Raw genomic sequence first — 26946 nt, 5'->3', positions numbered from 1 at the left:
ATGTTCGATTAAAATGAATAGTGGATTATTATGCTGGATTAAAAATGAATTAATGCAATAATACATATTATAAAAACAAGTAATAACTCATCGTATTTGGTGTTTAAGTTTGTTTATTATTTGCATACCATTTAATTATTAGAACTTATTGTTTAGAATGCCTATTTACCTATATATAATACATATATATACCCTCGCCTTGCAATATGTTTTGAAATAGCAACCAAACGCTTATTATATTAAAAGCATAATATAATAGCCGGATCGTTATTGACAATAATGACGATTGACGAAATTTTACGATTTAAGAATATTTCCAAATTCTTAAAATTTCAATATTATAATAAAATGTAGCGTTTTCAATAATTTTATCCTGTATTTCTGTAAATATATGTACGATATTATTAAACCTATCAAGTAAAAAAAGACCAATGGGGGGGATCTATCTCCCAAATCCCCCCCGTAAATACGCCACTGCATCATGTATAATGTGACAACGAGTTAACTGTGGTCCACGAAAATGGCTGAACGCCGGATGGTCCGAACAAAAGTACAACGGGAAAACATTATAAGAATTGCTTAGGTATAGAATTCAATTTAAAAAATTACAAATAGAGTTATAAAAGTGAAAACTTTCTGATGAGGCGTGAGATATTACCTGTATAATATTCACATTTATTCCAGTATAATAGTTGTGCAATGTTATACAAAGCAGTTTAGAACTTATTACTTTAATTTTTTCGTTAATGTAGAAAGGTTATTAATATATTTGATTATTTAAAATTAATAAGTTAATAATATGAACACTTCAAAGTCATAGGATATTTATTTCAAAAATAAATAGTGTATGAAAGAGCTATTATAATATATTAACTGAATTATACTATAGGTACTATAAGAATGACAGTTTATTGGCAAGAAAAAACGGGTATAAAGTAAAACTTCGCAGTACACCTTGTATATTTCGTATGCATATGCATATAGTCAAATCAAGCATTTAACTAAATATCTAGGCGGATAGTGAAATTACATAAAAGTTAAATTAATTGACTATTTGCATTTTGTAAAATGCCTGATATGACTATACGTCTAAAAGTTACAACATATATAAGTATATTTAACTAATCATAATCAACTACACATAATTACATATACAAAAAACACACAATTGCAAACAAATTATTTTGAAAGACACATTGAATATATCAAATGTTTTATTTTTATTTATTAATTAAAGACCCGCGGCAACTGAGACCATTGGTCTGACATTGTACATAGTTTATACAGGGCTGTATTAACGCATAGGTACTGTGCCTACGAACATTTTTAGGGCCTACAAACATAAAATGTGTGGCTACTATTTTTTTGTTACAATTATCTTATTTAATACTTAAATACGAGGGATAAAGAAATATTCAAAGTGGTGTAAAATAAGTTTTTTTTTATGGTTTTAACAATTTAATTTTCTATATATTTGTAGACTGAGTAAAATTAATTGTTTTTAAGATTTATTAAAATTATTATCATATAAAAATTTAGATTTGATTTTTTTTTAAAGGATTAATAACATCGAAATTCAACACTTCCTCTCCTAAACAGAAGGTTTTATACCCATTAAAATACTGGACATCGCATTGCTGTGTAAGTACATATAGGAATTAAAAGCACTGTACCTAGAGCCAAGGCTGCAACTGAAAAAAATTTAGGATGGGAGGGTTCAACATTTTTTTTAAATATAAATACTGAAAATGTATAGTCAATTAACTTTAATCATCATTATAAAATATTTCTATTTTTAAAAAAATCTTGGGCGACCGGACCCCTGGATCCTCCATAATCTAAGGGTCTTTCCTCGGGCCTACGATTGTATTAATCCGGGACTGAGTTTATATTGCCTATATCAAAATTTAATAATTAGAATAATTAGATTGAATAGCAATACAGATTTGTATCCAAACTTTTCTTGAATGAAGAAACAGGATTTCATAATGATATACATGTCCAATAAAATTAATATCGACTATTTTATACTTTAGTTAAGTATAAAGATGATAACTATTTTCTATATCTTAAGTGTATTTCTCAGTATTAAGATCTACTTATGTGGTAAATAGTAATTATTTTTTATAAATAAGGCTAAAGATTTTTTTTTTTACTTTTATGTTTAAACAATTTTACGTCAAACCTAATATTACACTTAACACTTTCTGCTTTTTTAAACCTTGTGATTTTGGCAATCGATTTATGTTACCGGTAATCTCCAATTCCGCAGCACTTTAATCGCATTCCATCACCACTGTCATAGGCCATAGCGTACAATAACACCGCACACCACAGCCACCACTTGCCGACCATTACTATATCGTTACGCACATTAACGCTCGTGATATATTTCCGTCCCCGAGAAAATATTTCGAGGTGACTAGCACCATATACTTTAACCTTGTTTCGTCTGTGTATACATACTACATGATTTTATAGATTTTTTTCGATTTTCAGTAATATTTAATTTTTGATATTCATTATCAGTTGTTTTTTTATTTAATAAGGTATCTCACTAGAAGACTAACATAGTAAAGAATGACAAAACAAACGATTCAATGTATTATCGTGTTATGAGATCTAGATATTACAAGAACACATCATTTATGAGGATATATTAAAAGTTTACAATTTATATTCAATAAAGCATCAAATAACTTTCGCTATAACTATATGTACAGATAACTTACACGGCTATTATATGTACCAATTTAAAAATCATTATTCCAATTTCGTGTATCATTTATATTATAATAATATAATACTATAATACTGTATTTTTGTAACTTGATAAAATACAAGTATGTAAGCTGAATAAAACGTTATTTTTATTATAGATTTTGTGCCGTAAAATTATTTTTAACAGTTTTATTTAGATATTATTAAATTTATACTGTATATGATTTGCATTTGTATATTATACCATTGATTACAAATAGTATTTATAATCAATGATATTCACTATTTATAACTAATAATGCCTGTATTTAACGCAAAAATGATCAAATAATATACACTATGTATATTATGGTACATCACATTACTCGACTTGTCCGGCACAATGTACAGGTAATTTCACTACATTTATGCGTAGAGCCAGTGTCGCCGAAGTTCATGTTTATGCATAACAGCTGCCATATATGAACAGTTGACTAGGAATGGGTTCTTAAGAGAATTATAAAAAATAATAGAATTAGGATCACAAATTATTAAGTAATATTGCCCATTGAATATAATATGATGGTATTAAATATCAATATTTTCGTTGAATAGTAATCATGAGATAGTTTGTTTGATATAGTTAGATTTTTGCAGGTAATTGTAATTTAAAAACGGATAATCCTGTATATACATTTTCATTAAACGATTTATAGGTACTTGGTTTCCCATGGGCCTTATTGTCCTTTTTCTTGTATCGAGATGCATATTTCAGTAAGGCAGTATAGACATGTACGTGACATACCTATGGCTATAACCAACTTCAGTTTTTCATTCCCAGTTTTATCTACTATGATACTGAAACTTCGTACATAATGCGAAGAAGCGAATCTTCCTAATACTATACAATAGAAAATCAAAGGCTGTAGTCATCGGCCAACTAATGTACGTGGATAAGCGTGTAAACGATTTGTAGGTAATAATATACACAGTACACAAAATTGATGTCTAATTAGGGTTTTTAAGTAGGTAATATTTTAATATAATATTTTTAAATTTCATACGATTAATATTTTATATAAGCCCGTTGTACTAATATAAATATGTACGTCTTGTCGTCCTAACTACTATCAAAAGATTATTTCAAGAATTGGTTGCTATTATTTTAAACTTTGTTTACCAAAATACGAGATAACTATAGTCAAAAATTAGGTAGGCTTGGGTGTATTTAGCACTCTAATTTTGAAATTAACACCATCAAATTGTTTCATGTTAATTTAGATTTTAATAGTAACAGGTATCAATAACCTTAAGATAACATCGTAAAAAAATATAGAGAAGCTTCAGCACCACCCTCCCCATTTTTTCATTGAAATTGCGCCCCTGTTGATAACGAAGCAATATGTTAAACGGTTTAATAATATCTATAAATTCGAAAAGATACTGTAGGTAAACTCAACTCTTGGCTATAAATAGCTAAATGCATATAATTAAATTGCACAAATTTATATAATACACAATAAAATATAGTTAAAGTTTATTTTATTATAGTGAAACTGTGTAAATTTCCACACCACCTTATATATTATATAAAATAATAACCATAACTACCATATATTACCACGATGTTATTTATAAAACCATAATATTTTCACATTTTTTTTTACCATAGTATCCCAACGTAGGCCTAATCCACATATTTAGTTAACAACATTACAAATACATAGATATTATTATAATACTAACTATAAATAGAAAAATTAAAAATTAACTTAATCAAAATATAACAATCAAGTCCAATTTTTCTTTATCACTATTCAACGAAAATACAGAATGAACTATTTTTTTGAATATTTAAAGGCCAATTTCACCAATTTCGTTAATGGCAGTTAACTGAGTTACCGACACTAATCACGATTATCTTGCTAATCATCTTATTTACGAGAATAATATTGATTATTTATTTCAACTCAATTCATACAAATATTATAAATTAAGTTTTCAGCATAGTTTTGTATATGTAGCAGGACTATTTTGAGGAGAACAGAAAATTGGTCCTTATGTTTGAGAAAAAAAAAATTGGAAAATTGCCTCTGTGATATCGAAACAACTAGTATCGAAAATAAGTATAAATACATCCAGCTTATTGTTCATACATGATAGAATTGACAGCTGAATTAACCTTCTAGCTGGACATAACTTATAATTAGTATTGTATAATTTGTTTTGTTTAAATATGTATATGACAAATATAATGACTAATGAGTAAACAAAAAAGTATTGTTTTCATTTTATTAATTGTAGTAGAAAATATGTTATTTATAAATAATTATCAAACCATAACTGAAAATTTATTTATTTATTCCTTGTAAAATTATTCACGATATAACAAAAAATGCACACTACAATTTTAACAATTAGAACCAACTAAACCAATAGCATGTGTATTGTGTAAATGTGCAATATTATGATACATGAGCTAATTAAGCTACTTGATAATCACAAAATTGATTATTTGGTTTAATTATAAAATTAAATAATAAATATAGGTATATGACACAATGTCTGAATCTGAAATGGAATATGACAAATAAGCCGATCACAGAAAATGTAAATTCAACATAAATTTACTTAAGAAAAATTTGATTTGAAAAATTACTATAGTAAAATAATCAGATAAAATACAATTTAAACTATAAAACTTTCTAATTATATTTAATAAAGTTCAGTATTACCTATATCAAAAATTGAATAAAACATTTTTATTTATATTTAATATTTCATTTAATGTTTGAGTATAAATAACAATAATATGTTTATAAATTAATAGTGGAATGAAAAAATAATAATTATTAAACTACAATGCAGAAAAATAACTTATCATATAAATTTAAATAATATATTGCGATTGAACTAGGAACTGAATTATATGTAAAATATCAGTTATCAATAGCAAAATGATAACAATTTTTTGCCTTAAAAACTTACAGAATTATATAACTGATGTTAAACAAACACTATTTAATATAATATATTATCTCAGTTCCGAATGCAACCTTAATTTTTACTTAATTAAAAAAAATTACAATTAAAATAACTATAGGCTGGTTTATCCCTGTTTGCCGAAAAAATATTAAGTTATTATTTTTAATACATCCACAGCCTTCTATTATTATTTATTACACACAATGTTGACATTATTTTCAATGTATAACACTGAAAAAAAAATTAATTTAACAATTAGTATATTAACTTGAGACTAGAACTAGATGCAAAATTGAGTGATTAACTTCATTATCAACAGAAGTATAACACATAACAAAACATATGAATTTAAATTATAGATTTTTAATTTTAAATCTCAAGGATTATATATTATTTTCTTAATGACTAATTGTGATGATCAGACAAAGTATATATTAAAACATTCAAAACCAACAATTAACTAATCAAAAATCTTTAGCAACAAAAATAAAGACAATTTTGTAAAAATTCTATTAGCTGTAATGTTGCAATTATAATAAACATTTAAAAAAAAACACTGACCAGTATTAAAATGAATGTATTCTAAATAAAGAGCATTTAACACCATGAAAAGAAAGGACTTTTGTTTTGAAACCTTTGAGTAAATGTATCACTGAATGAACGGAACTTGGAGGTAGTTCCCACGTGACCTTTAGACCTGGAAAACAAAATAATAATTATGTACAAAACTTGATTAAACTATTATTTTATAAAATCATCTTTTAATTTGCTATAAATTGTAAATATTGTCTCAAATAAGAATAATCTCAGTCTGCAACTATCTGCATAATAAGTATATAAGTATGTCTAACACACACCATATACTATGGTCTAAAGTCATTTACCTATTTATGCTAACAACCACCTAGCTTACATTTTTCTAAAATGAACACAGATAAAAGTTTTTAGTTATGGTTAATTGTCAGAAATAAAGGCTGAAGATAAAAACCAATTTAATTGACGGTTGTTGTCGTAACTATAAGGTTACTCTTATATGAGATAAAATATAAGTAAGAGAATAGCGTTTAAACAACTCTAAATTATTAAGCCTATGACATAATCTAAATAAGTAAGAAGGAAAAAGAGAAAGTATAGTATACCTTTATATTAAATATTTTTTACAATGGATAACAGCATCATAATATTATATTGGATTCAGTTTAAATTAATCATAGTAATTTTTATAGAACTAGTCAAACATATGGTATTAAGCTTTTCAAAGTAAAAATATGCCAAATAACAGACAATAACATAAAATTTAATGTAGAATATTAATATGTAAGGTTATTATAGGTTTATTTTTATATTTATATTTTAAAGAAATTAGGAACATTCAAAAATTAAGTGTTTGTTAAGTTTAAAACTCTCATAACTGACTTTAAATCAAAATATTATTAAAAGCCTATAGGGCCCTATAATATATTCGAAATAAGATTGGTACTGACCAGCTGACTTGTATACACGAGTGTGGCTTTGTTCATATGACTGAAATAGTAGGAGAAACATATGACTGCCTGACACTGCTCTTTTTATTCTGAATAGACTATAGATAATATTTTTACTTTTGAATTTAAATATAGGACAATTCATTCTAATACTAAAAATATTTAGTAAATATTTAGTAACTAAAAAGAGTTAAATGAATTATTCTAAACATACATTTGCTATGTTAGGTATGTGTAATAGATGGAGGCAACACAAAACATAATAATGTCCTCTTATACTTTCTTATTAATTAAATTTATAAATTATATTTGTAGAAAAAATATTCATTTAATTATTCAGATAATTTTAATAATATAATTTAAATTATAATATGGATAAATATTTATATATCGAATAAAAATAATTAAGAACTGTAAAAATCAAATTATAGATACTGAATTAATGTTACTGTCATTACCTTTCAACAATGACAGCTGGCATTTGAACAAGTTGTACAGGACTTTTGCCATCTTTTAGAGCTTGAGTTAAATTTAATATCTGTCCACGCATAACACTCATTTGCTTTTCAAACATGTGTCTATCAAATCCTTTGTCCATCTGTAAATTGAAATATATTAACAATGACAAACTTTGCTATTTTACATAAGCACTGGCAATGAAGGCTAATCCGCGCATATTTGTTTTTCAATTCAGTCTTTATGCAATAAAATGCATTTATAATTTAAATCTTAAGCAATGATAATTCAATCATTTTTACTAAAAAAACTTTGTAAGTCAACAATTATAAATTAACACGCATCAACACTAAAAACATTATCTAAGAAATATGATGTAGGTCTTACATTTAAATACTAATTATTTAATAAGATACAGGCGTTAGAAAATATGCGTGTGACATCATAGAGCCGATGTTGGAACAGTGGCATATCTTTTACATGCAAAAGTGTCTAGATTAACACAACAATTTCAATCGTTAAATATAATAATTTTTTTTTTTTTTATAAAACCATAAACATATTTTTGTGTTTTATGATACTGGTGTAATTATAATTTTGATACACTTTCTAATTAATTTATAGTAAATAAAAATATTATAGCCAATTTCGTAAAATTTGGATTGCCCAGAAATACAGCGCCAGTCTTGAACTCAATAATTTTACTAAATTATAATTTATAATATGTATTCAACAACAAAATATATTCAATTTTATCACACCATCGTCTTAGGCACATAAATATACTTCGAATCATGAAAATAAAATTCTGAAATACTATTTTAAGTTATTAAAATTATTGTGTAAATCAAACTACATTTACATGTAAAACATAGGCGACTGGTTCAGTTGTCGGCTCTATTCGTCAATTTTCATTATCTTGTTGAATAATCATATTTTTACCAAAATGTTTTTCATTGTGTTGACTACAATAATACACCAAGAAAATTAAAATTAAAAAAAAATAGTGTTCTGATGTCCTTTAAGAAACACAATTTTGATTCAAAAAACATATATATTTATTTTTTAAACAATAAAATATAAAAGTAAATACTGTAATTCCATAAACTATCTCGGTATTAATTAAATAACAATTAAGTTATATCACAAAGTAACTATTAAAAATTAAAAGAAATTACCAAATTCTTTGTAATCTTTAACTAAAATTATAAATTGAATTACCAATTTAAATTATTACACATACAAATATAATATATGTATTTGTGTAAAAAAAACTCCTACAAGGATGTGATGTTTAGACCATTAATAATATCACAGGGGTTATCTCAAACTAAATTTATTTTAATTAAATTTTTTTAAGAAGAGTATAAATGATGATAAAGATGATAATTTAAATAATCCCCAAATCTTTTCGGGGATATACTAATTATAATTGTTTTTACCTTAAACAAAGTGTAAAGATCATCACACAAGTCTTGAACAAAGTTCATGTCTGACAGATAAGGCAATACTAGTTCTTTTGTATCCTTACTAAATGGAATCTTTGCTTGTGGAAGCCATGCCCAATGATAGGGATATGCACGCCATGAGTCAGGATGTTTAAATGGAAATGCTAAGCCATTATCAATAGCTGCTATCTTTATATCTGGTTCTTGAACACTATTCCATTCCTATAAAAACGTAGACACCAATAATTATTAAAATGTATTAAAATATTTTTATATAAACATAAAAATATATGATAATTTAACTTACATTTGAGCTTTCACTGACTGTAGAATTTGTAAGGCTAGCATTTGGGCTTGAGTTTAAGCTTGGTTGATCATACCTAATCAACCAATTATCATTACCTCGATCAGTGTTACGAATAATGTAATCTAACACAACTAGCCTTTCAAATTGAATTTGAAAACGGGATTGAAGATTTAATGGTAATGGAGCTAATTCAAGTCGCCTAAGCCAATATTCAGCATCTTTATAACCTTCCATAAATAATTGAAAGGATCCTATCTAAAAATAATAATATACAATTTATCAAAAAAATCGATTGAAATAAAATTTACTTTACATACTTTGGGCCTAAGACCAAGTCGGTTAAAACGCCGTCCCAATTTAGGAAAATGATCATTAATGGCGTGTTTCATTCTCGTCTTCTCTCTATCTATACGTCCATAGTTGAATGTCTCACTAACCAACTTTGCAACCTTAGTCTTAGGTACAATATTCAATCCAAGTTTAACTGATACAAGACTTGCACCAGCTTCTGATAGGTATCCTTGATTAGGTATTAAACATGAACGACCAAAACAACAAGGACAACAGTTTTTATGTAACCATTTGATCCATTTCGGATTCAACAATCCATAAGGTTCTTCATCTTTTGGTTTGAAAACACCAATAGTTTTCTAAAGATAAAACAATTTGTATTAATAATTTTATAAGCAATTGACAACAATAAAAATCACAATATATAGATTCTTTTTTGTCAAACATCTGGAATTTAGAACTTCAGTTAGCATTATAACAATTTACTTTATAATACAGAATATTTTCAAATAAAACTTACATTATTTGTATCTTTGACAAAATAGCTACCACTGGACCCTTGATAAATACGTTCAGGGAAGACACTATTATCTATAGCTAACTCTGATTGTTTAATAACATAACTGAATGCCGGATCATCTAAAAAATAAATAAAATAATATATTAACTTATATTTTATTGTAGTTTTATTTATACATATAATAACTTAATAAATATACGATTTACCATAGTTTTCATAACAATCATAATCAACTATAGATATATCTTCAAACATCACGAGTTTAAAACACTATAAATTATAAAATTATATTAAATTGCCTAAATTTATCATGTGCCTTACTAGATTTAAAAATACTAAAATAATTTTATATTCCAATACATAAAATAATGTAAACAAGGATTTAAATATTATCAGTATTTAAGATAAATAATAATAATATTATGTTTTAGCATCATTCATTATTTCTACATAATATTGACGCATTTAGTCAAGTACTTAAAAAGGTGTGGTATATAATTGAATGAATTTCTCATCATAATATAACCTATTACATAGATTTGTTATAGCACACAAACATTATACAGCTTCAATCAAAACCTAGTGGTAAACAAATATAAAAAAAATAACAATTAACCTTTAGTTATTAACTTTCAATATTCAATAACTGATTACAAAGCATAATATTATAGTATTATATATTAATACATATAATATAATAGGTACGTTGCTCAATATTTTATCATATCTTATAGACATATTATAAAGCATTATAATATATACTTGCATAGTTGATTAGATCAATAAAATAATTTTAAAAGTGAATAAAACAGCTCGTGGTTGATAAAATAAAATACTAAGAAAAACCAATATTTGTCAGAATTTATGTTACCAGAATGAAGATATTAATGACATTATTTTTTCATCCATTCTAAAAAATATTTCTTTTTTTTTTAATAAATACCATAGCAGAAGTCCCAAGGATAAAACATTCAAATTGTTAATTTAATATCTACTAAAAATAAAAAATATTATTAAACTATTTATGCTAAACTGATAAAACTAAAAATTCCCAGCGATTATTTTAGCTTGATAAATATTATTATTCTTAATTTACATACCAATACCATTCAGATAAAATAATATCATTGTACCTATTATACTTAAAAATAGTTATTCATAATTGCTATTACTATTACTATTATTATTATTACTACATTAAAATGTGAGTGAATTTTTTACGGTAGCCATGAAGGTAAAAAAAAAATAATATATATAACATTACATTTATGAAAAAAATATATACATTTATATACGTATATATGTTTTATGCAATATTAGAATTAACTTACCATATGGTAATTATCCTCATACTTAAAATACATAGGTATGCTGACTCATTGTAGAATAATATACCCATAAAATATAATTTAATGTTTTTCTTATATTATATAGATACTCCAACAAATATTAAACTTGCCATTTAATTTAATTATTATGGTAAATTCATATTTTAGTTATATTTATTCTATATTGAATCACTTTAATCATGTATTTTTAATGAGGGGGACATAATGTTCAACACAACTCATCCCTCAAGTGAGAACTCAACAAAAAAAAGGTTAAATTACAATTAAAACTTCAGATGATGAAACTCATTTCTCTTTAATGATTATGAATTGTGATTTGAAAATTCAAATATAAAATTGTTAAATGTTGGTCTTAAGAATGATTATATAAACAATACAAGTTTTGTAAAACATGAACACATTATGCTATATGGTAAAACATAAACAATAAGGATGTTTAATATTATATTTTATTTTAATAATTATGTAATTAAAACTAATTAAAAATAAATTAAATGGTAATAATAACGAAATGTTATTATGCATGAATGAATAAACTTTAGCAGATTAATATTAATTGTTAATTATAGATAATATCTTGATGCATTTAGTTATTACTTAATACACAAACTATTAGAGGTTAATTAATATTTTATAAATTAGTTAAATTAGTCTTATTACTAATATCTCGTAATGTATATGTAAATAATACATAAAATTATAATAATTAATAACGGTGTAAATACTAATAAACAACAAGGCATAAAACTAAACAGTAAATACCTATTTAGAAGTATTTTTCTATCAACAGATTATTATAACATATATTTTAAAATGAATCAATTTTGTTACCCGGAAAATGATTATAGCCTGGAGCATGATCCATGCGTCCCAATAAAGGTTGATTCTCTCTATCTTTGGCGTCCAGATTGTCGTTTAAAGGCTGTTCGAACTCAATGTCAGGTACGATTGGCTGGTAAATAGATGTAGTAGGTGACGGTTGTTGTAGTATACCGTTGGGTTGCAAACTATCCTCGCTCATTTAGACAGTCGAAAACAAAAACTTGGCAACACAAGGACACCTGAGAAACTAGTATTAAGCCCACAACGAACAAGGTTAGTCATATATTCGATAATGATGTGATAAACTAGACAGCCATATGAAATCGATGAACAGCATAGAAAATACAAATGAAAGAATAAATTTAAACGGAATTAAATGGATAAAATAATTATTCACAATTTGAAATCAAAATGTAATACCTAGATAATCGTAATTCGTAGTAGAAATAACTAGTAATAATAATAATTCTTTTAAATCAAACACAGACAGATGTTTTTTGAAAATGAACATTTGCTACATTAGTTCAGTTAGCTTTACTGTAGTTTGCCTATTACCACTATCTTCGTCCTTCGACGTTGTCTGACTGATAAATGATAATGTAGGGAACAATAATTGATTGCGCACATTATTCCATGAAACGACAACGTTGTACTTCTTTATTTAATAAAAAAAAAATCAACAATAATCTAGTTACGTCCACGGTTACAGTCGGTAGTCACTAGTCAGTTGTAATTTGTAGATATAATCACGATTGCGTCATACTTGCATAGTCAAACACATATACATAATATATTATTATATATAAAACAATGTTTTTTATTATGTCATATGCACTCCATATGGACATATGGTCAGAATTAATAGACTCCAATACCTAGGGTAATATACTAATAAGTACGACAATGTTTATATTTTAGCCGTGGTATAGAGTAACAATAAAAACTCATAATAATAATAATTAAACGACTACTCTTACCAAACTATTAATTAACTATAAACTAACGAGTCATCGCTTTTTGCAAGAATTAAATGAAGGCAGCGGCGGCTTGTTATAAGAATACTAGGAGCGACTGTTCCTGCCCCGAAAATGAGGGAAAAAAAAGTTCTTAAAGGTTTAAGCATAATTCATGATTGAAGATTGATCATTCAAGTAAAAATAATTCAAATAATTGTATCTATATCATAAAAAGTAAAAGTTAATGAAACATTTAATTAAAAAAAACCTAAAAATATTACATTGGTAAATTTAGTTGGTGGGTGGGTTGTTTTGAAACTTGCTCCTTGAATTTTTAAAACTCAAGCCGCCACTGAATGAAGGGTGCTTAGCATCCTCAAAAATGTCTAATCCCTCCCCAACTAAAAAAAAAAAAAAAAAAAAAAAAAAAAAAATTAAAACAATTGTAACATTTTATATTCCTTTATAAATACTTTTAAACTGAATTTTAACTGAAAATAACTCCTTTTATTTTACTTGAAGTACTTAGTGAACACAGAACGGTAACTGACTATCATTATATTAAAGTTTAATAAAAAAAAATCTTGTTACCAATGCATAATTAATTGAAATTCGATAAATCAAATAAATCATTTTTAAACAATAACTTTTAAACAAATGAAACGGGTAATTTAAATAAAAAAACGTTTGAGTAATACTGTAATAGCTAATAGGCAATAGCAAATATCAGATAAAATTGTCACAAGTGTACGATATTATTAAATTTCGTTATAAAAAATTAATTAAAAGGGGCATTGTAATTATTACTTTATTCAATTTTCGATCATATTAATTTCTTTAATTTGTTATAATTTAAAAAAGAATAATTACAGAAATTTGAAATATTCATCGAGATACATAACTAATCATTATCTCAAGTACCTACATGGTATAATCTTAAAAATATTTTGAATTTTTTGAGCTATTTATAGACTATTAAAATTTCCTATTATTTATGTCAAAAAAAAAATTTCACTCTGACAAAATACTTAAAAATTTAATACAACTCGATAAGTTTTTTAACATATACATAATCCTCCGAAAATTCAAATAATTTTTTTAAGAGTGATTGTAATTTTACGACATGGGATATTCATTCGTATAATGAATAATAATGATTTCCATTTTCTCTTCCAACAATTGTTGATATTGTGTTCTAATTCAAAAACGAATATCCGCAGTTACTTAAAATTTTCAAGTTTAATATTAGCATTTAGTATGCATTAAAATAGCATCATTTTTAAATATTTTGAAAAATTTACATTATTTATACCCGTTTTTAATTTGAAATTATATATTTTTTTAAATATAAATTAAAATGTATTCACTGAGACGAAATTCTTGAAAATTTATTATAAAATCACACATAAGTTAGTCTATTCCATAAAAATTGTTTTGAGCCGGCGCAGTGGATAGGCAATTTTGATGATTTTATGCTTCGAATATCAAATTTTGTATATAAACCTTTCATAGTTTACAAATACAGTAAAACTTCCGTATAATTTCTATTTCACGAAATTTTCTGTTTAACGAAATATTTTTAAGAACTATGATCTTCATTGTTAATGAATACGTAAATCCTCCATATTACAATTTTATTTTTTTGTTTTGTTGCTCTTTTGACTTTGTTATATAACACTTATATGTGTTATAAATATGGAAGTTTCACTGTAATATTATTATTATTTTATTCTCTATTTTACCTGTAAAATAATTTTGATTACAAAAGAAAGGCGAATTTAAAATTTTTTTAATTATGTTGCTGTTCCTATGGATAAAAAGAATATTTTATTTTTTAAAAGAGTATGTTTACAAATTAAGGTTTCTGATTATGACTTATTTATATGCTATATAGTATATGGTATATTTTTAGTTTGTAGTGTGTGTCATAATCAGAACCAACTTTACCCATATTATAAGTGATATTCACTTTCCTGGTGATGTAGAAGAGTAGAAAATTATTACTACATAAAAATATTAAAACATATATTATGTATAAAATAATATTGAGTATTTACACAATAGCAGCGTTTATGTGCATAGGACTTTTTTACTTTGGAAAAAACAATTATTTTGTATATTTTTATTAAATTATTTAACATGATAGTTTTAGTACTGATCATTATTAATTAATAACACATTAATACAGTTTTAGAAAATAACTGATAAGATCTTGCATGACAACGATCAATGGATAACCATTAATAAAACATTATTTATTATAATTTATAATATTATTCATTTCATTTCTTCTGTACTAAAAAAAAAGTTTATTAGGAAAATTTGTATAACTGGTTTAATAGTTGTAGACAGCACAGTTATAACATTTTAACTATTTTATTATTAAATAACAAGTACAGTGAAACTACCATCTAACAAAGTCGAATAAGCAACAAAAAAAAATTGTAATATGGACAAATTTATTAAATAGAATTACATACTTATTAACAATGAAGGTCATAGTTCTTAAAAATAGTTTGTTAAACAGAAAATTTTGTAAAATGGAAGTTTGTTTCATGGAAGTTTCGCTGTATTAACAATTCATTTAATGTAAGTAATAAATATCATAAAGGATTTTATTTCTTTCAATGTTTAATAAAATAATCTAATTAAATACATATTTTTTTATATAAAACAAACATATAATTACCTAAAAGTATAAATAACATAAGCAAACATTAAGAAAAATAGGTTGGTAAGTATTGATTTCAATTCAAATCATAATTATTATTTGTTATCAATAAAAAAAAGACTTAAAAAAAAATTATATTAACTAATAAGACATTGACTTTCAATAATAAATAACAATAGTAGGTTGAAATTTAAAAAAAATAATATTAAAATTAACATAAAAACATAGTACAATTTTAAATTTAAAAAAACATCCATTTATATAATATAATATTATAATATAGATTAAAAATTAAATTTAACTACCCAACAATTATAAATATGAATATCTGAGTTTAAAATTAAAATAGTTTGTTAGAAACAAATTAACTACAAGTAACTGCTAAATGAATTAATTAAATTTTACATTAACTAATATCAACTTTAGAAATTTATTCTTCAAATAAATATAGGAACTAATTTAAGGTTATATACAGGGCTCGGAACTCCGTAATATATTAGTCAAGAACTCAAGAAGCAACATATTCAAAATTTGGTTCAACACTTATCTACTTCAGAAGGCCAAATTTGGTACGCCCATCTCAAATCCTATATTTAAATAATTAATTTACAATTATTGAAAATTTTCAAATGACAATTAAAATATTTATATTTTCATATAGGTAGACTATTGGTCTTACTATTTCTGATTTCATATATATTATTTTTATATAACTTTATCTACTCTTTACGGGTGAATATTAATGCTAAGGTCCAAAAATAAATTAAAAAAATGTATTATTTTACATATTTAAAGCTTCAAATAATCATGCATATTCAAAATTCTTGGTTCATAAATACAATTTCACTAATATTTTTTTTTTTCTATTTTTAGTGCAAATTTATTAATATTTCATTTGATTTTAGCACATAAAGTTCCAAGTCCTGGATATGTATATTAAAAACATACATAAATTCATTATTTTGTTATTAATAAAAACAATCTAAATTACTGAGATCTCCGTAAACTGTTTTTTAAACACCTAATCTAACCTAACTATAAAAATATAATTTATCAAATTTAATTGTGTTTAACATTAATTTATAAAAGTTTAAACTGTTTAATTGGTAACTTAAATAAAAATAAATTATATGATGGCACAAAATATATAGTCTAAAATTAAAACCTTACTTAGATTTTAAAATACTATAATACTATAATACATAGTATGATAAAATAGTTTAAAAATAATTTCCAAATACAAATTTAAATTTAAAAAAGCAATTTACTTAAAAAATCAATCAAAAAGTAATTAAAACTACTAAATTCAAAATAACGTTTTTAAACTATTAATAAATACTTATGTTAAAAATGTAATGTAAATTAAAGTAAATGTTTTAAGATATTTCCATTAGAATCTTCAGCAATAATAGTTATACCATTATTTGCTAATTGTACTGGAAGAATGAATGTACGTTTGTTATTATTTTTAACAAATTCCCACGAATGCATGACAAGTCCATCCTCTCTCCTTAGTTGAACTACTCTTAAACCATTTCTTGAAGTCAATACATTTCTATAAATATAACATATTAGTACAATTTTATTTTTAAATATCCATATATTTTAATGGTATAACCTTTTTGCTACATAATCAATTGTGTTTTCATTGTTGTTTTCTTCTTTGAAATCATTAAACCATCTAAAATAATAATCAAGGTCCAATTAAAATTATAGCAGTACATGTGTCTATAGAAAAAATTTATACTTATGAAAGTAAAGTATTGATGCACATCCCATAGACCAACATATTATATGTTTTGAATCATACTCATCTATTGCTTCATTTCCATTTGCATTATTATTATTAGACATATCATCCTTCATATTAATTGTATTTGAATAATTTTCAATACATATTATATAGCCTTTGTTAGCTGGCTTTATTTCTTGAGCAATATTTTTATTGTCCAATGTAAAAATTAAATGAACATTATCAAATCCTCTTCCCATTATACCATATTTTGAATGACCTAAATCGAATGTATGTCCCAATTCATGCCATACAGAACCTAAAGTGGTGCTAAAGCATCCACCAAAATTTCCTCTATAAAATAATCAATTTAGAATTTTCCTTTAAAAAAAAAAAATTAACATTCAAAATAAATACAATCCAAAATACCTGAAACAGCTGTCATCCAATAATGTGCCAGTATCGACTTTTGCCATATTCATGAAACATGGTAAAACTTCCTCTAACTTACTAGGCCAAGTGTAGAGACAACCCGTTCCAAACAATGCCAGTCCACCACCACCCAATGCAACATGTCCATGTAAATTCTGTCCATCCCAATAAGTACATGATAGGAAGGCTAAATATTTTCTAGTTTTAGAATTTTGGCCATTAGTCAACTCCCTAGCTATAAACTCCCATAATTTTTCAGGATGCATGTTAAATACTGTACGCCTCGTTAAGGAGCTTTTAATGATACGACATTCTTTTTCAACTTGAAATGTTTTCTTTCCAAAACCTTTTTCATACATTTTTTCAGCTGTCAACATTTGAATCAATTTGGAACATAATGTTATTTTAGTGCAAGCATTTTGAACAGAATTATCATGATCTACAGGGGCCTAAAATTAAATGAAAATAATTACATCTATAGATAGCTAAGACATGTGTAATTAATTTTAAATAGATGAGTAATTTAGATAAATATTTATTAATATTGTTATTTTTTATTATATTCGTTAAAGACTGGAATTTACCTGGAATCTACCATCATGATCAGCACAAATTACATAAACTGGGCATACAGTGTAGTTAGTCACTCTTTGTTTGTATACCAATTTTGTGTGTAAGACTTCATTGGCGATTTTAAAAACCAACATATTATCACCAATTTTTAATTCTATTATTATTTTAAATTTATTTTTATTAACTGTCCAGCGAGATTCGGCCAACTGTTTACCATTGTTTGAGTAATGTTTAAGTATTATATTTGATTCATTGTTTATGTCGACAAATCCTTTAATTAAAATAGTTGAATAAGTAAATATTTCATTATTTGTTATGTTGGTTAAGTTAATTTTGTTCATTTTAAATAAGTAGACAAAATAAAATGTAAAAAGTTAAAAGCAAATCTGTAAAATAAACGTTTCAAAAAAAAAAAAAAAATATTAGAACAGTTATTAAAATAATATATGAGTAGGTACTGCAGTATTCAAGAAACGAGAATATAAATTTAATTTTTAAATCCGCGCTCGCGCAGTATCAGTACTAAATCACAAATTCCAAATAGGATCAATATCGTTATCACTATTAAAATTAATCAGTTATCACCACGATGTCAAGGTGCATTTATCAGAATAGTATAAACTACACACTGATAAACCTCAGAAAGTCAGAATAAATTAAATCTATTCTGTGGACAAACAATGTTCAATTTTTTTTTATATACAATCTGTAAAACTTTATTTAAAATAATAAAAATATGTACATAGATAAACATGACACGAAAATGGTTTATTTTCTATTTTTTTGAAAATAATTAAATAAAAATATTTATTTTTAACTTTTTTACCAAAACATCAAAATAAATTAAAACATGAAATATTTATTTATTTCTATTTTTTACAAATAAATGGGCTTGGTCCAGGTTAAAAGGGTACATAAATATTCAATATAATAAAAGTATGACTGATTAATAATACTAATGACAGCTAAAATTAACGTATAAATACTATAAACTATAAGGAAGTAGGGGTACCTCATTTGCTAATTTCATCAATCGGTTTATTGGTTCGTTGGAAATATAATTGATTGAGCAGAGGGGTATAAAGAGTGTTATTGTGAGTAAAACGGGAAGGCACTTTAAAGTTAATTATCCAGAGAAGAGTTGGAGCGTCAATTTCCGTAGAAATAAATTTTGTGAGGAAGGAAATGTAATGAGAGTATAGGCGGTCAGCTAATATGGATAGACTGAGTTTAGATAAGACGGCGGAATAGTCGTGAGGAGGGTAAGGAATTTCCAAAGAGTAACTGGTAAAACTTAGGAATTTCCTTTGGACGCCTTCAACTTGACAACACAAATCATCACAATGGGGTTCCCAAACCACTGAACGATATTATAGAATCGGTCTAACGAGAGCGCAATACAGAGATATAAGTAAATTTGTAAGTTTAAATTCACTTGAAATTTTTCTAATGAATCCTAGCAACTTATAGGATATATTATTTAAAGTTATGTGTGAGCATGGAGAAAGGGAGGAAGGGCGTGAATGTAAAGCCTAAGTCACGTATCCAGTCAACTGATAAAACTTCAATTTTATTTATTATATTAATGAAGTAGGTAGTAATTATATTTGTAGTTTTTGTCCCCGTGAATCTTATTAAAAAGCCGGAATTATGATATTATCTCCATTATTACAGGAGATATCACAATCGGTAAATCTTCAAAGGAAACCCTAACATTATTTATTTTTTTAATTTTAAATTTATAAATTATAACATTATAAATTATAATGATTAAATTAATTTTTTAATTCATTATATTATTATATATGACTTGATTTAATTTTTTAAATCTTACTTATGTGAAAATACTAACAGTTTTAGCCTAACATAAGTACACAACTGGTAGACTTTACTGTATACATTTTCTGAGCCTGTATCAAAATAAGTCCTAATACTTCTATAGATAAAATGTATAATGAATTACATAAAGACATATATAAAATCTATTAAATAATTGATGTAACTAAAATTACTATAAGCTAAATTATCAACTCTGGCACAAATAACAACGAACCATCACAATCATCAGTTAAATAATGATTATATTTGCAATTAGTTCAATCATATCAATGAGCAGTCAATATCTAGAATCTATAGCCTATACCATTTATACCAATAATTGAAAACCTTTACTCAACAATAAAACAACTATTTTCAAAAATAAAAGTTTTAATTTTACTAATAATTAACAGACTTAACATAAAAATTATATTATTTAGATAGTTTATAACGACCTCCTGTAAAAATTAAAAGATGTTGTTTGACTTTTTCATCAAGGAAAAGACGAAGTTGTGTAAGACTACAATCCACACCAGTTCCTTGAGTAGCAAACATTTTCAACATTTGATGAATTCTATCTAATGGCAATGAATCCAGATTTGTTAACATACCCACAATATATGACCAGAACACCTATATTCATAAAATAATAAATATTTATTAAGTAGGATTATAATAATTTGTTTTGATATAACTATATAAACCTCTATAGATTTAATAGTTTATTTTACATCAAACAATATTTTTTGTTTTTTGGCAAAATAATTACCTGTAATTCTTCTTCTCTTTGATCTTGAGCAGATGCCACAGCACTTTCCATTTCATCATCATCATCACCATAAACAAATTCAGAATTACGACCAACAAAACTTGTTCGATTACCTTTTCCTGAAATGCTTGTAGTTGGAATACCATCTTCCACAAAAATAAAGGTGTCAAAAGACTTTTCTCTTAACAAACCCTATACAAATTATTTTGGTTAATAATTCATTAATGATTAATATGGTGTAAATATTACTTGGTTTTGCCAGAATCCTATACGGCGTCTTAAGGTTGTTGCTGGTACACGCATTTTTATACTTAAGTCATTAATAGTCCATTCCTCTAATAAAAATTATTTAGGTTAATTTTTAATTTATTTATTTCTTGAAACACATACACACATTATAATTCTTACTTTTATTATTTTATAAAAGACAATTAAAAATAAAAATAGATAACTTGTTATTAGTCGTCTCAATTTTTATACCTCACTAGCTGAATAACCCAACTTCACTCATATGTTAAATAATCGATTCTTATATAAATTGATTTTTTATTATAATTAAACTATTTAAAGCCTAGCCCACATACATAAAAAAATTTATAATTTAACTTAATTTTATATTTCTAAATGAAATGAAAAATAGAATGTAATTAGAAATAATAAAAGTGATTTACTCGTAGGAGTATTTAGAACAACTTTGTGAAAAAAAGTTAAATAGTGTCATCACAAAATTGGAACATAAAAAAGGACTGTTCCTCTTGTATATATATATAAGGGTTGTTCGTGTGATGAGAATTTATCTTGATTATTTAATAAATATTAATAATATTTATATAATTTTTATTACCATAACACATTTATTATGACATATTCGTGATATACAATTATACCACATAATGACATAATATTATACATATCTGTTCTCTACCTATAATATTATTAAGATAGGGTTCATCTCACTATTTGAAAAAAAATAAGTTATACCATGCTATTTTTGTTTGGATGGTCAATTTAATTATTATTAAATTAATTTAAACAAATATTACTTAACCTACCTTGCTCTTGAAAATGCCATATAATTGTAGCATGAATTGGTGAAACAGTAAAATTCAATGTTTTATCTTTTAACACTAAATCTATATTGATTATTCCAAGATTAGGCTTCCAATTTAAAGTTCTATTACCCTATGAAAAATGTTTTTAAATAAATTTAATGAGTATTAGATTTTTGTAATAATCTATCATGATTATCTTCTGACTACTAGTAGCTAATTATGTAATACATTACCAATCATACTAACTTTAAATGATTCAAACGCTTTTGTATAGTTATCCAAGTGCTTTTGAATAACTGAAGGTAACTCTACATTAAAATTATCTTTGAAATTAGGCCAAAATTGATTAGATACAATAATAGCTCTAACTGGAAACTCAAGTTTATTATTTAAATTATTAGATGATAAATTTGAAGTTGGATCAGAATATAAATGGTGATTAATACGTTTAGAATCATATACGTCTTTTAACATTACAGAACATGAATGTAACAATGAATCTCCAAATCTACAAAGTATAAATGTACATATTTATTAATTTATAAAAGATATATATATATATTTTTGAATTATTTTTTGGTATAATTAATACTTGCCTCAATTTTAGTAATTCTAAGTATCTTATCTCATCACCTATATTGTCCATAAACTGTGTAAGAAGACGATCAGCTAATAAAGCTCTATATTCATTAACAAATAATTCTCGAGTACCATAAATATCGACAAGCATCGATACAGTATCCGAATTACGGAAACGTTTAGAAGATTTAGCTAAAAATAATTAAATTAATATAGTACATTTCTTAAAACAAAAAAAAACTTACATGGATTAGCATCTACTGGATCTGGCACCCATTTAGCCCATTCTGCCATACTTTCTTCTTCACAAACATCATCTTCATCTAAAACATTTTCATTTCTCACTAGTTCATCAGTGAGATAATGACCTTCTTCTGTAAGAGTGGTCATTACACATCGAACTGTATCCTTTCGACTTCGCAAATATGCTCTATAATATAATTCTTGTAAAAATTATAATGAATAAAAATATATATCAATAATTAGTTTTTTTACCTTATTGGCTGAGTAACTTCTTGCAAAAGTGCCCCACAAGGATCAATTTTTCTTAATACTTTAATTGCAGCAGTATAAGCGGTTATAATATCAATGGTATTCACAGCCGGATGCAATAATCTACTATGTAAAGCATTTTGTAATTTTTTACATAATTCAGGTTTAAAATCAGTCTTTTGTAATGTTGATGATAGGTCAACAACGGCTGGTTCTGAATCTGGGTATTCTACAAACATCAAAATATGTTAAAAATTATTCATTTTATTATCAAATACAAAATAGTATACCAATTATAATGTTAAATAATTGATCAATTCTTGTTCTAGTATATGATTCATAAAGTAGGTGTTTAAGTTTCCTCATAAATATTGCTAAATTAGCATCTTCTATAGTTTTTGTTGTGCTACATTTCGGTTTGTATATATATTTCATCCAGTTATAAACATTTGTATCTATCCACTAGAATAAATAAACACATTCAGATAGCACAATACTACTATATATATAAAAAAAATCATCTACTTTTTCTAAAGCTGATATATGGTGTTCTCCAAAATTTTCTTTAGTTATTTCTTGAACTTCTGTTTCAATTTTTTGATGTATTAAATCCATTATTACGTCACCAGCTAATGGTTCTAAAATGCCAATAGTGATCAATTGCCTGTCAAAAAATAAAATCCATTATAAAATATTTAATCCCAAAAAATATTCAAATTAAATACGAACCATATTGACATAATTACTATGATTTATTTAAAATATTTTTTATTATTCAAAAAGTATAAGTCGTAGAAACTTGAAACTTTCATCAATAGTTGAGAAAAATAAATTACAATTTAAATATCACTTGTCCACTTTTATTAGATATATAAAATTCCACATTTACAAATAATCTATTTTTGATGAAATTTTAACAATTCAACTTACACTCAAAAATCAAAATAATATCTCTGATATTATTAAATAACTGTTTGTAGATAGATTAAACATAAACACTTATTTAACTTTATAATTTACTCTCATTTTTGTTCATATTTTTTTTGAAATAAGATACATAGTTAAATAGTGAAGGTAATGAAAATAATAATAAAATTTCACACGACAAATTTGAAATTCAGATAATATATTTATAATTATTAGTTTTAACAACCTGATAAATTTTTACATTTTTAGTTCCAAATATGATTTCAAATGTTATAAAAATTCTATTAAGTGGCAGTGTATATTTGGCCTGTTTTGAAAGGAAAAAAAATTGTTTTATTGGTCTACAAACAGTTATTTAAAAATAACAGAAATATTATATTGATTTTTAAATAAGTTGACCATATTTAATATTTTGTAAAAGTAGATTGTTTGCAAATATTCAATTTAAACGTTAAATCTAATTAAATGTAATTAGAAAAAATTTAATACGAAAATTGTTTTAAAATTAATACTCTACCCAAATTTGAAGAAAAAAATGGTTATGCTAATTAAAAATATAAGTAATAATGCATATGCACATAATGAAAGGACTAAACACTTGAAATTTGTCTGAAAATGTGTATTTCGGTACTCCCTTTCATTCAACAAAAATTCCATTACAATACAAGGTTATCCAACTAAAATATTTAGTGGTACCTCTTAACATAAACACTATATAATATCATATTTACCAGTTAGTTAAATGGAATGATTCCAATATGTAATCGCATTTACAAGAAATTAATTCAGAACAGCAACCATTGCAATGAAATGCTCCTTCTTTAGATGTATTTTTTTTATCTAAAAATATTTTAAAGATTAAATATTTCATAGCTCCAAATAATAAATTAAAAAATATATCAATTTAAATTATTAATTAAATTAAGAGTAATTTATAAACATAACTACAAAATACTAGATATATTTTTAAATATTTTAGAAAACAATTTATAAATTAACAGTAACAAACCTCCAATAATATCATCTTTGGTAAAGACTTTTAATGCAACTCTGTAAAACTGATAGATTATTGTATTGTAATCGCTAGGGAGTTGAGAATGTATAAGAGCACAAATTTGAGCATTCAGATTTTTTAACAAATTTATTCTATTATTTTCAAATAACATCTGTAGGCGGTTTATTGTTTCAACGTATGATTGGGCTAAATTAAATAATTCATCAATTGCATATTTAAATTTTTCAAATCCACTAAAATCTCCAGGTGCATCATAATGTGTTGAAAGATTAGTTATTTCAATAACATCATATGGCATAAAATAAAGCCAAAAATCATTAATTTTACACATCAAATCTTGTTTTATTGTATGCATTACCATTCCATGAACAAAACTTATTAGTTTATTTTCTACAATAATTTTTTTTATTACGAGAAATTGTTCATCATCACATTTTTCAGAATTCTGTAAAATAAATAAGCTCAGAATAGATTGTAATTGTTTACTAATACTTTTAAAAGGTTCTAAACAACTAAATAAGTATAATAAAATGTTGTAGAACTTCTAAATTTAAATAAAAAAAAAAACATGAAATTGAATTAATTGCATTTTATGGCAATTACACTAACCTCATTTTTCGATAATATTGGAAAAGCTAAGACAATATCATTCCAGTACGATTTAGTAGTGTTTGCATCCATTTTATAAAGTTATCCAAACATTTAAATTATAAATGAAAAAAAGCTATTGCTTTCTATTTAATATTTGGTAATAAATATTAAATTAGAATACCAAGATCAAATTTTATATAGTAAACAATAGTATGTATTACAGAATTTGAATATTACAGTTGTTTATACTCACTATAGATAATGGACAGATTTCTAGAAGCTGTGAGATAATGTTCAAAACAAAGCAGGTTGATAACAACCCCGATTTAAGATAGTGCCATATCATCATATTAATTGTGGAGAGAAAACTAAGTACTTTCAGTGTGACCATAATATGAAAAATTAATTATTATTCAATGCGCATTATACAATATTAATGGATTAATAAAAAATTAATTTCTATTAATTAAATTATATTTTATTATTATACATTATTTTAACTATTCATCATAATTAATATTATAATGTTCATTATATTATATCATACAAAAATTTAAAAAAAAAATAACATATCTACTGTTCAGAAAGAAAGTATGTAAGTGTTAACAACTTAGAGTAATATAGTCTACATTTTACAAAAAAAAATATAGACATGACACATTATAATGGCAATTAATATTATAATATGGGCATTGGGTATATTCTATAATTATTATTATTTAATTATAATATATAAATAAATTGATTTGTGTAATCAAACCTTTATTAAACACTACATTTACTTAATAACATTAAGAAAAAGTTAATAAGTAAAGTTTAAATTAATATATATTACCATATAATGTAAGAATAATATATAACCCATGTCCCATATTATACGTTGTAATGTCGAATAAAATATTTTCTTACACAGATGTGTACTTTTTGTGGTTTATCCACAGATTTATATAACAACATTTAACGCTATTTAGTGTTTA

At 24.7% G+C, this 26946-nt stretch overlaps 3 protein-coding genes across 7 annotated transcripts; all 3 read right to left on the bottom strand.

The window, feature by feature from the left end:
- Positions 1-5661: 5661 nt before the first annotated feature.
- LOC113556633 (phosphatidylinositol 4-kinase type 2-beta) lies at positions 5662-12935 on the bottom strand. Of its 3 annotated transcripts, none has more exons than XM_026961706.1 (8): positions 12372-12915; positions 10192-10310; positions 9698-10030; positions 9381-9635; positions 9068-9295; positions 7628-7767; positions 6247-6382; positions 5662-5916 (listed from the first exon to the last, which is right to left on the bottom strand). In XM_026961706.1, the coding sequence occupies exons 1-7, from the start codon at positions 12559-12561 to the stop codon at positions 6283-6285; spliced, it is 1365 nt and encodes a 454-aa protein (XP_026817507.1). In that variant the 5' UTR covers positions 12562-12915; the 3' UTR covers positions 5662-5916; positions 6247-6282. The 3 variants fall into 3 exon arrangements, with proteins under 3 accessions (XP_026817507.1, XP_026817525.1, XP_026817517.1); XM_026961716.1 differs by lacking the exon at positions 5662-5916 and having other exon boundaries at positions 6048-6382; positions 12372-12609; positions 12783-12935; XM_026961724.1 differs by lacking the exons at positions 5662-5916; positions 12372-12915 and adding an exon at positions 10398-10532 and having other exon boundaries at positions 6041-6382.
- A 3366-nt stretch (positions 12936-16301) lies between these two features.
- On the bottom strand, positions 16302-19144 carry LOC113548017 (putative zinc metalloproteinase C607.06c). 3 transcript variants are annotated; one of them, XM_026948654.1, is made up of 6 exons: positions 18738-19142; positions 18151-18602; positions 17737-18075; positions 17608-17670; positions 17408-17544; positions 16302-16576 (listed from the first exon to the last, which is right to left on the bottom strand). In XM_026948654.1, the coding sequence occupies exons 1-6, from the start codon at positions 19065-19067 to the stop codon at positions 16542-16544; spliced, it is 1356 nt and encodes a 451-aa protein (XP_026804455.1). In that variant the 5' UTR covers positions 19068-19142; the 3' UTR covers positions 16302-16541. The 3 variants fall into 3 exon arrangements, with proteins under 3 accessions (XP_026804455.1, XP_026804456.1, XP_026804454.1); XM_026948655.1 differs by lacking the exon at positions 16302-16576 and having other exon boundaries at positions 17334-17544; positions 17737-18051; positions 18738-19144; XM_026948653.1 differs by lacking the exon at positions 16302-16576 and having other exon boundaries at positions 17334-17544; positions 18738-19067.
- A 1772-nt stretch (positions 19145-20916) lies between these two features.
- On the bottom strand, positions 20917-26180 carry LOC113561075 (anaphase-promoting complex subunit 2). Its single transcript, XM_026967282.1, has 13 exons — positions 25988-26180; positions 25373-25823; positions 25095-25203; positions 23962-24100; positions 23727-23898; positions 23440-23665; positions 23190-23374; positions 22962-23136; positions 22612-22873; positions 22366-22495; positions 21563-21648; positions 21314-21505; positions 20917-21177 (listed from the first exon to the last, which is right to left on the bottom strand). The coding sequence occupies exons 1-13, from the start codon at positions 26057-26059 to the stop codon at positions 20977-20979; spliced, it is 2400 nt and encodes a 799-aa protein (XP_026823083.1). The 5' UTR covers positions 26060-26180; the 3' UTR covers positions 20917-20976.
- Between the last annotated feature and the right edge of the window lie 766 nt (positions 26181-26946).

Source organism: Rhopalosiphum maidis, chromosome 1 (genome assembly GCF_003676215.2).
Source record: "Rhopalosiphum maidis isolate BTI-1 chromosome 1, ASM367621v3, whole genome shotgun sequence".
Classification (NCBI taxonomy): domain Eukaryota; kingdom Metazoa; phylum Arthropoda; class Insecta; order Hemiptera; family Aphididae; genus Rhopalosiphum; species Rhopalosiphum maidis.
Note: the sequence above shows the minus strand (reverse complement) of the source record. Positions and strands in the feature narration are given on the sequence as shown.